General features: G+C 34.9%; 1 protein-coding gene across 1 annotated transcript; it reads left to right on the top strand.

Annotated features, from left to right (window-relative positions):
• The first annotated feature begins 306 nt into the window (after positions 1 to 306).
• On the top strand, positions 307 to 1,532 carry LOC119075152 (chymotrypsin-2-like). The gene is made up of 3 exons (XM_037181547.1): positions 307 to 394; positions 661 to 955; positions 1,020 to 1,532. The coding sequence occupies exons 1-3, from the start codon at positions 319 to 321 to the stop codon at positions 1,438 to 1,440; spliced, it is 792 nt and encodes a 263-aa protein (XP_037037442.1). The 5' UTR covers positions 307 to 318; the 3' UTR covers positions 1,441 to 1,532.
• Positions 1,533 to 10,290: the final 8,758 nt, after the last annotated feature.

Genomic DNA, 10,290 nt, shown 5'->3' with positions numbered 1-10,290 from the left:
CTACCTAGTAAAGTAAAGATTCATTTTCACTTTGATTATAGCGCGACTTTCTAATTACCAATAAATCTTTAATTCACTTGTATGCCATGTTTCGGATTTTCTGCAATCATTTACAAATAATCTAAGATATAATCGACGAAGAACATACATATTTTAACACGGTAATTTTTCGGTGTAATTTTGGTGCGGCATTTTTGTGTTGTGATAGTAATCATTGACATCACATGTTAATTAATTTCCTGATAAACGTTTCATATAAAAACGTTTAAAAGGCCTGTTCAAATTCGCTTTAATCAATGAAACGTGACATCCATTACAATGGCTAAAGCTTTTTCTCCATCCTCCATTTTACTCTTCATATTGTTATCCACAACGTCATCATCCCATTGTAAAGGTTAGGTTTAACTTAAAAAGAGCACTCCGTTTACCTCCGTCTACATGACAGTTGTAAAATAGAACAAAAGAACCGTCACGCAAACGGAGTGGAAATTGAATTTATTTCAATTTTTTACTCCGTTTACGTGACAGTTCCTTTGTTCTATTTTACAACTGTCATGTAGACGGAGGCTAAACGGAGTGCTCATTAAGTGGAAATTATACTTAAATAAGATTTTTAAACATACTTTTGCCGTTATAACAACATTTTTTATCACATTTCAGCAATTGATGACTCTACTCCAATCGAAGGATTGGTTTGGGACGGAACTGGCACACCACAAGAAAATTTGCCTCCATATATGGCCTCGCTCAGATCGCATAGTAATGTTCATTTCTGTGGTGGAACCATCATTTCAACTAGACACATCTTGACGGCCGCTCAATGTACCATCGGACGAACAGCTACCAGTGTAAATGTTGTAGTTGGAACGGTTCTCCGTACTGCTGCTGGTGTCAGTTACCCTAGCAACAGTTTGATAATACATCCTCGGTTTGATCCGAAGACGCTGGCAAATGAGTAAGACACACACATCCCATATGTTTCTGTACGCTTGGTGGTCAATCATTTCAATATTTGACAGTATATCGCTCGTCCACACTGCCGGATTGATAAGTCTGACAGACAATGTTCAAATAGCGTCAATAAATCCATCTTTAACCATAGATGGAGTGTCAGCGAGAATTTCCGGATGGGGAAGAACCACGGAATCGCTGTTCGATCCAGATCGCTTGCATACAATGACCTCTACAACGATTGCTAACACCGTATGCCGCAGCGGACAGACCCCAGAAAATACTTGGCGCATTACCAATGGCAAAATTTGTACAGATAATCCCAGTACAAGGGGAGGAATCTGTTACGGAGACGAAGGAGGCGCATTAGTTACGGGAAGTGAAGTAGTTGGTGTGGCGTCGTTTCATTCACATTGTAACGTCAGCGTTCCAAATATATACGAGAGAGTGGCACCACATCGCATATGGATTGAAAGTATTATATTGTGAAAGTTGACGTTGACGCTGTAATAGCATGAGAATCTGCTGAATAAAAGTAACATTATTCGTCTTCGTGGATTACGGATTTAGTAATTCTCCATTCAAAGCTGAAATCGAGTTGATCATGTCTACCAATTAAATCCAAAGCTGAGAGTATTCACAACTATCGTTGTAGTTTTACAAACCGTAGCTGAGTAAATCAGTTGCAGCCTATCCATATCTTAAACAGTTGAAACTGACAGCAAGTTTCTGGTACGTTTTGTAAATGAACCGACTCTAGATGTGTTCACAAAAATAAAGTCGCTCATATTAAGAGCAGGAACAAAAGGAAATAATGGCCCTACGTTAGTGAAGGGCCGTGACGCAAGTCCGTTCACACTGAAAAATTTGACCAAAAAAAATCCGTAGGACTGAGGTCATGGCCCTACGTTAGTGAAGGGCCGTGACGCAAGTCCGTTCACACTGAAAAATTAGAAACAAAATCCATATAGGACTGAGGAACATATATATTAGGGTCGGTCGATTTTTGAATATCTTCCATCCGAGCTTCTGGACCTAGCTGATCCGACTCAGCAAAGTCTAAAGAAAATTTTAAGACCAAAAAAATATTTCGAAAAATGTTCTATGCTTTGCCCAAGACGATTTTTTGAAAATCTTCTAGTTTTTCGAGGTATCAACACTCTAAAAGCTTTCTTGTCTATGCCAAAAAGTGAATTGTTGGTAGAACGGTCTTAGTATAAAATACAGGGTCTACTCTAATAAACAAACCCAAAAGACACATCCTTTTTGTGACGAAAATACTTTTTCCGGATAAAAAAGTTTCGCAGGTTTCCGATATTTTTATTTGAGAGAGGTTTCTTTTGCAAATTTTTGTTGGATTTGCAATCTGATTAATCTAGTGTTCGACGAATTAATTTTAGTATGCCTTGTACGATAGTTCAGTTCTTTTGTTTTAGTCAAACTGTTTGGAAGTTCTTTCATTAAATTCCACTTATTTTGTATTGAGTTCTTTCATTTATGATGGCATAACTCTGGAAATCTAACAGGTTATGGGCCCAGAGGACGCGTTGCAGAGTAAAATTGCGGAAGTCGTTGCTGAAATTCAAATAGCACTGTTGCACGGTATTGGAATCGAGAAGACCGGAATCTACATACAAACATTCGAAATGTGCACACGATCGGAATGCGGACACGACCGGAATGGGTACACGAATTGACAAACATTCGGAAGAGCACACGATCGGAATACAGATACGAACGGAATGGGCACACGATTTTACTTTACACACGATTTGAATTAATACACAATCGGAAATGGCACACGATTGGAATCAATAAACAATCGGAATTGGCACACGATTGGATTAGAGAAACACGACAAATGATTGGAATGGAAAGCACAATCGGTATTTGCGAAACAATTGGTACTGGAAATTGACACTGGAAATTGGTACTGGAAATTGGTACTGGAAATTGGTACTGGATATTGGCACTGGAAATTAACGCTAGAAATTGGTTCTGGAAATTGGCACTGGAAATTGTTATTGGAAGCTACACAAGGAAGCAAGGAATTAAAATTTAGGAAACAACGGATTGGATCTGGAATTTAGATCCATCATGAAATTAAGTCGGAAGTATGACTGGATTTTTTTTTAAATATAATTGAGGAGGAGTTTTAGGTCGATCAGATTGAGGAGGAGTGTTGGATTTGCAATCTGATTAATCTAGTGTTCGACGAATTAATTTTAGTATGCCTTGTACGATAGTTCAGTTCTTTTGTTTTAGTCAAACTGTTTGGAAGTTCTTTCATTAAATTCCACTTATTTTGTATTGAGTTCTTTCATTTATGATGGCATAACTCTGGAAATCTAACAATTTTTCCACAAAATGAGTTTAAATTTTGTCGCACAATAGCTTATTTTAAAGCTACGTTGATAGGGAACCAAGAAGTAAAACGATTTTGAGAAAAATATTTAATGCGGTCGAGTGATCGCCATGAGAGTGACTAAAAATTAGCCATTTTTTGACATACATGGAAAAGTGATCTTCCCTAAACAATAAATAAATCATGTTTTTCATTATGAATATTGTTTTTGACCGTTAGTGACACATTTCCAACCAAAAACAGTTGAGAACTGAGCTTTTTCACGAGTATAATTCTTCCTAATAGGCCGAAAATGGCTAATTTTTAGTCACTCTCATGGCGATCACTCGACCGCATTAAATATTTTTCTCAAAATCGTTTTACTTCCTGGTTCCCTATCAACGCAGCTTTAAAATAAGCTATTGTGCGACAATATTTAAACTCATTTTGTGGAAAAATTTGCAAAAGAAACCTCTCCCAAATAAAAATATCGGAAACCTGCGAAACTTTTTTATCCGGAAAAAGTATTTTCGTCACAAAAAGGATGTGTCTTTTGGGTTTGTTTATTAGAGTAGACTGTTGGATCCTTCAATAAGGATCCTTAGGTTCTTTATTAATATTTTATAAGATCGTAATTAAAAGTCCAACCGTTCAGTTACTTTATACTTTATTGAATGAATCTCTTAATCTAAAAACATATACTCAACAGTCACACTGGATATAATATAAAGAGCGCGAGAGAACAATACTCTCTCTCGCGCGTATAGTCTTAGTCGTATAATAATGATTATAGTAAGGGCACTACATCACCCTTCTTTTAGAAAAATTGTTGTTTAACTACAATTTTATTAAAGTAATAATTTTGTTTCAAAACTTTGTTTTTCGTAATTTATAGTCTAGTTGTTTCTTCCTGTCCTGTCCGTCTTTTTTTTTTTTTTTTTTTTTTTGTGTATTTTAGAATGTATGTAATAGGAAATTAGAAAAGATAAAAATAAAAAAAATAAAATTATAATAAGTAAGATATGAATTAAAATTATGGAATGTAAATGTAAATGAAATATTGATAATAATAAAAAAAATATTTTGTTGTAAAATAAATGTCTTAAATTAATTATCTGAATCGACTGCATAATCGTATGGTCGTAATCTATCTTTATGCACAATTTTAGTTTCATTTGTTGAAACATTCAAAATGTTAGCATTGGATCCATCGATTGATTGTAATAAAAATGGTCCCTCATATATTTCGTTAAGCTTATTGTACGGTTCTTTTACTAGCTTAACAGCATTATGTTTATTTAACGTGAGTGGTTTGGCACTTTTATCGTAATATTTCTTATTTCTTATTTTAAGTTTATTAAGTAAGTTATGTGTCTCAAGATGTGCTATTTGTAGGCGGTATTTAGATTCTTTTGCGAAATTTTCGAAATTGTATATCGGGTCTATTTGTCCATTCAGCCATTCGAATGGTAAGATTGGAGTCTTACAAAAAACTAACTCGTACGGCGAGTATTTGTGATCGAAAGATGAGTGGTGTGATATGTTATAACAGAATTGAAAATATTTTGCATAATCTTCCCATTCTGATAGATTATCGGAAAGATATGTTCTGATATATTCATTGAATGTCCTATGGCTTCTTTCGGCTGTTCCAACCGTTTGGTGGTGGTACGCCGTGGACTTGTTGTGTGATATTTCTAACAACGTACATAATTCTGTCAGAATAGAGTTCACATATTCGGTACCTAAATCGGTCAAAATGCGTTTTATTAAACCATAAGTGAGGATGAAATCCGTAAAGATTGCTTTCGCTACTGTATTAGCTTCTTTATTGGCTATTGGAATAATGACAAGATATTTGCTAAGATTGCAAACCATCGTAATGGCATATTTGTTACCGTAGTTGGACTGTGTCAAAGGACCTATTGTGTCGATGACTACTATGTCAAATGGTTTGTTAGGAGTTTCAGTTAGGGTCAGTGGTTCCTTGTTTTTGACAGAGACTTTTGTCAACTGACATTTTTGACAGCTTTTAACGAGTTTTGCTACGTCCTTCCTCAGAGTTTTCCACGTATAGTGACTACGTAAATTAGAAAGAAGTTTCTTCTGTCCACAATGACCTCCGAACAACTTGTTTTCGTGGAAGAATTGTAAAAGTTCTATTTGTTTCTTTCTTTCGGTTACATTGATTTTCGCGCGTATTAATATTATTTGTAAATTGGTAAGTACATCGTTGCATACATTTGTAAAACTTGCAATTGTTACGTAACTAAAAATTTTGTCTTTCAAAGACATCTGTACTTTATAATATTTATGTTTGATTGCAACTTTTTCTAGTGTTAATAGGGCCGTTTTGAATGTATCATTATCAATGTGGTTAACCATCTTTCCTTTTTTCGAATATAATTTTATGCCCTTTGCATGCTTTAATATTTAATTCAATAGATTTATTTGTGCCACTTATTTTATTTATTGTACATTTTATCATTGGTAATTTTTTGTTTATTTGTGAGCTCACGTTTTCGATCACTGGCACGAATTCATTAATGTCTTTGTTTTTAATTTGGTTATTGTCAATTATTTGATCATCATTATTTGCATTTTCATTTACTTTCTTAGTCATTGAACGTGTAATTGCTAATATTGAAACGGTCTTTCCGTATAAATCAATAATATCTTTAATGTGGATCCGTGATAACGCGTCCGCTACCACATTCCTTTTACCGCTGACATGTTCAATGTGAAAACTATAGTCTTCAAGGTCTAACCTAATTCTCAGTAATTTGGGTGACAAATTTTTGTGTGTAAACAGATAGATCAAAGATCTGTGGTCTGTCTTCACCAAGAAATCAGTTCCATATATATATGGCCTGAATTGGGATATTGCAAAGTGAATGCCTAAACATTCTTGAATAGGAGTGGATTTCATGGCGTCAGCTGATGACCATGCTTTTGAGATAAAGGCAATAGGTAAATCGTCAGCACCGTGTAACTGACTGAGTACCGCTCCGCATCCTGTTGCAGATGCGTCTACTGTTATTATGAATTGTTTTTCGAAATCGGGGTACTTAAGGATTGGCGGATTCAATAATCGTTTTTTCAAAATTTTAAAGTTTTTATCGCATTCTTCCGTCCATTTAAAGGGTACGTTCTTTTTCGTCAAGTAGCTCATAGGTTTCGTGAGAGAGGCGAAGTCTTGAATGAATCGCCGATAATAGTTGGCAAACGCTACAAATCTTCTCGTTGCATCTTTGTCGTGAGGAATTGGGTATTTTTCGATAACCTTACTCTTAGACGGGTCTGGTAATATTCCATTTGGTGTACACAAGTGACCTAGAAAAGTTACTTCAGGTCGAAAAAACTGACACTTGCGCGGGTGAATTTTTAGGTTTCGTTGTCGTAATGTTTCAAAGACTGTTCTGAGATTTTTCAAATGTTCGGTTTCTGATTTTCCAATTACAATTATATCATCGATATATAAGAATGCTTTTTCTGGTGGTATACCGGAAAAGGCTATTGCCATCATTCGTGAGAATGAGTTGGGACTGACGTTCAAGCCAAAAGGCAAAACTTTCCATCTATATGAACCGTCAGAGGTACTAAAAGAAGTAATGTCTCTGGATTCTGGGTGTAGTGGTATCTGCCAGAATCCTTGGAAAAGGTCAATTTTGGAGAAGCACGTAGCTCTACCTAAATTGTCTAGGATTTCATCAATCCGTGGGAGTGGAAATTTGTCAGCGACTAAGCGTTTGTTTACTTGTCTGTAATCTAGGCACATTCGCCATCGTTTTTTCCCATTCAGTGGTGGCTTTGGTACCAGTAATAGTGGGCTATTATATGCCGAAGCACTAGGTTCTATAAAGTTGTTTTTCAATAACGTATCTACCTGAGATTTAATTTCTACTTTTTGAGAGTGTGGAGTTCTATAATTTTTTATACGTAGCTTCTGCGTATAAAAATTATTTACTGTCATTTTATCACTTTCTAATGCGAATATATCCGAAAATTCCTGACATAGCGGTAGTAATTTATTTTGACAGTATTCAGGCGTTTCTTCTTTTAAGATTTTCAACAGAGTTTGATTTCTATCTTCATTAGATCTGATCTGATCTAAATTAAAAATGTCATAATCTGAAAGTTCTTCTGTTTCTAGTTCATTATTGCGGATGGTCGCTACTTCGTCTGTCGTGTTCATAATTCTAATAAGCGGTTGTTGTGAGTTTATTACGGTTCGTGCTACAAAAATACCTGGTTTCAATTCTTGGGAGCAAATTAGTACTGGTTCTGTAACTTTTTTTCGAAGAACGAATGTTCGAGATATTTCACTTCGAGCGGGTAGTACAATTGTGTTTTTGTTTGGGCCGCCTAAAATTTCTAGGCTAACCATTTGTGGACCTACATAAAATGTCAATAATCGTGTGTCATAATCTATGTTCCTTTTGAACTTAGTTAGGAAATCCTTTCCTAGTATCCCATCGGAAGGGATATTAAAATAGTCTGGAACTATATGAAATGGAAATTCGACTTGAAATTCTTTGTTACTCAGTGTGGAATTTATAAATCCTATTGTAGTTATGGGTTCATCCGTTATGCCTGTAATATCGAATAGACTGGAAGTGTCTATGTATTCTCGTGGTTTTATCATATTCAACTTAATTAGAGAAATATCTGCCTGGGTGTCTATGAGAAACGTGCAAGGCTTGTGTGCTATAGAAATGCGTAGGATTACAAAGTCAGAATAGTCGGGGTTCATAGCTAAAACATTGCATTTACTTATTGTCGGTAAGGTACCAACGCAGCATTTCCCCCCACTTGATATTGCTGGGGGGCTTCGGCGTTTCCCGAAGCCTCTATAACTCTAACTGCTCTGTTTTCATTATAGTTGTAATTATTGTAATTACCACGTCCCCGGCCTCGGCCGCGATTAGAATTATTGTATCGACCCCCATAATTTCCCCTGGAATTTTGTCCGTTTCTTTGAGCGTGATAGTTATTCTTATATCCATTTTGTTGAAATCTTTTACCTCGACCTCTACGATAGTTAGACTGAGCCTTATAAGCTAAAACCTGTTTTTCAGTTATTTCTGTGGAAGCTTCTAGTATCAATTTCGCAACTACTTCCCTATGATCTTCATAATGTGTGGCGGAAAGTACTGCCTTAACCAAATCGCTTCTGGTTGCTGACCGGCACATTTTAACTGTTTCATCAACAGTTACCGAGTTGGCTTTCTCTGATGTCATTCCCTCGACTATTAGGGATCTCTTCAAATTTTCTGCTAAGTCGTCTGCAGCTTTCGCGAACTCTTGTATTTTAGTTCTATCAAATCTGAGAGCTTGTAACCTGGAAGTTAAAACTTTAGAGGATTCTGCTTTTATGTTTTGTTGTAAAGCAGTGATAATTTCGTCTACCGTTTTTACATCCGGGCTCACAGCGTCTTCTGCGTTACCTTCAAGTTTGGTTAAAATAATAGATACCAATAATGTTTTATGTGTATCGCCTGCCATTGTTGACATGAGTTTCAGAGAATTTATGAAAGCAGTGCGCTTCAAGGGTTCACCTGCATAGGTTTTGATGGCTTTTGTGGCCAGATTATAAAAGTCTTCTTTCGTAGTCATTGTATCATCAAAATCGGTTTCGTCGGATGTTAATGTATTATTTTGATTTGTAGTTGTTAATTCTTCTTCCGTCAATGGAATTATATTGGACCTTTCTATAATGTGAAATATATCGTCTGGGAAGTTATACTGGCACTTGAGATTTGTTAGACAAAGAATAAGTTTTTCACGAACGTAATTAGCAAAAACAATCAGATTTTGCTTTGAATTTGTAGAGATTTTTGGATTATCGTGATATTGTAAAACAAACGTGATTGCTTTATTATATGCGTTAACTATGTCAATTTCGTATGTCTTCAATGTTTCGGGATTATCAGTCAAATTTTCTTTAAGAATTCGTTTCGCAACTAGTATAAATTTTTCTTTTTCCTCTTTTATAGACATTAATGTTTCGTGGACGTTAAGAACTCTCAACTGGTTCTTGTTACTTCACTTCAATTTGAAAATTCATGTGAACCTTAACATTCAATGGTTAAAACACTTTTGGTATAGTTTATAAACGGTATAAACGAAAATGTAAACAAGTAGGATAATACTCAAAGTAATAAAGTATGAATTTACTGCGTATTTTATGTCGATTGTTGTATGCTCAAATGTTTCCATTATGACAAATTGTTAATGTGCATGCGTCGCAAAATTAAATTGAGATTTTATTTCAGTGTAATATGAAACTTTTATTTTAAATAAACATCCTGTTGAAACTAAAAAGGTATGTTGCTGATTTTGCAACTTTGTAAATATGCGTCTATATTAACAAGTCGAAACTAAAACGTTATGTTGCTGATTTTGCAACTTTGTAAATATGCGTTTATATTAACAAGTCGTTTATGAGAAAATAATTATTTTCATGCCAAGCAAAAAAAAAAAATTATTTATTTTTTTGTAACAAGATTCTTTGAATTATTTTTAGGTTTTATTAAATGAGGAATTATCGTCTTGAAATACCTGAAATTTGTCCTATCGTTCCAGCTTAGTTTTCCATGATTTTCTGTTTTACTTCGTCTTTCGAAATTTCGCTTTTTGTGTCCATACCCATTTGTATATCTATCACCGATAATTGTGAATCACTTAAACGACGTAAAATTTTTGTTGTATGTCTTCAGAATTTGCCATATTTGTATGAAATATTTTCACTTGGTCATTCTAGGTTTAGATTTTCGTCTTTTATTATATTATTTTATTTTAAACGTCAGCCAAATTGTCACGTGATTTGTTTATAACTTGTTTCTTTATGCACCGTCTGTGCGTTTTATATATTTTTGAAATTCCAAAAATTCCTAGAAACACTACAATTAATATTAGCAATATTTGAACCGAATCTTTATGTTCTTCAATGGACTGCACTATTGTAATTTCGTTCGCATTTGAATTGCCGGTTG

Source organism: Bradysia coprophila, unplaced genomic scaffold (assembly GCF_014529535.1).
Source record: "Bradysia coprophila strain Holo2 unplaced genomic scaffold, BU_Bcop_v1 contig_193, whole genome shotgun sequence".
Lineage (NCBI taxonomy): Eukaryota > Metazoa > Arthropoda > Insecta > Diptera > Sciaridae > Bradysia > Bradysia coprophila.
Note: the sequence above shows the minus strand (reverse complement) of the source record. Positions and strands in the feature narration are given on the sequence as shown.

Excerpts from the sequence above, each read along its gene's own strand:
- LOC119075152 (XM_037181547.1), top strand. The coding sequence starts at position 319 with ATGGCTAAAGCTTTTTCTCCATCCTCCATTTTACTCTTCATATTGTTA. Across the intron at positions 395-660 it reads GTCATCATCCCATTGTAAAG|CAATTGATGACTCTACTCCA; the intron begins GTTAGGTTTAAC and ends ATCACATTTCAG. Across the intron at positions 956-1,019 it reads CCGAAGACGCTGGCAAATGA|TATATCGCTCGTCCACACTG; the intron begins GTAAGACACACA and ends AATATTTGACAG.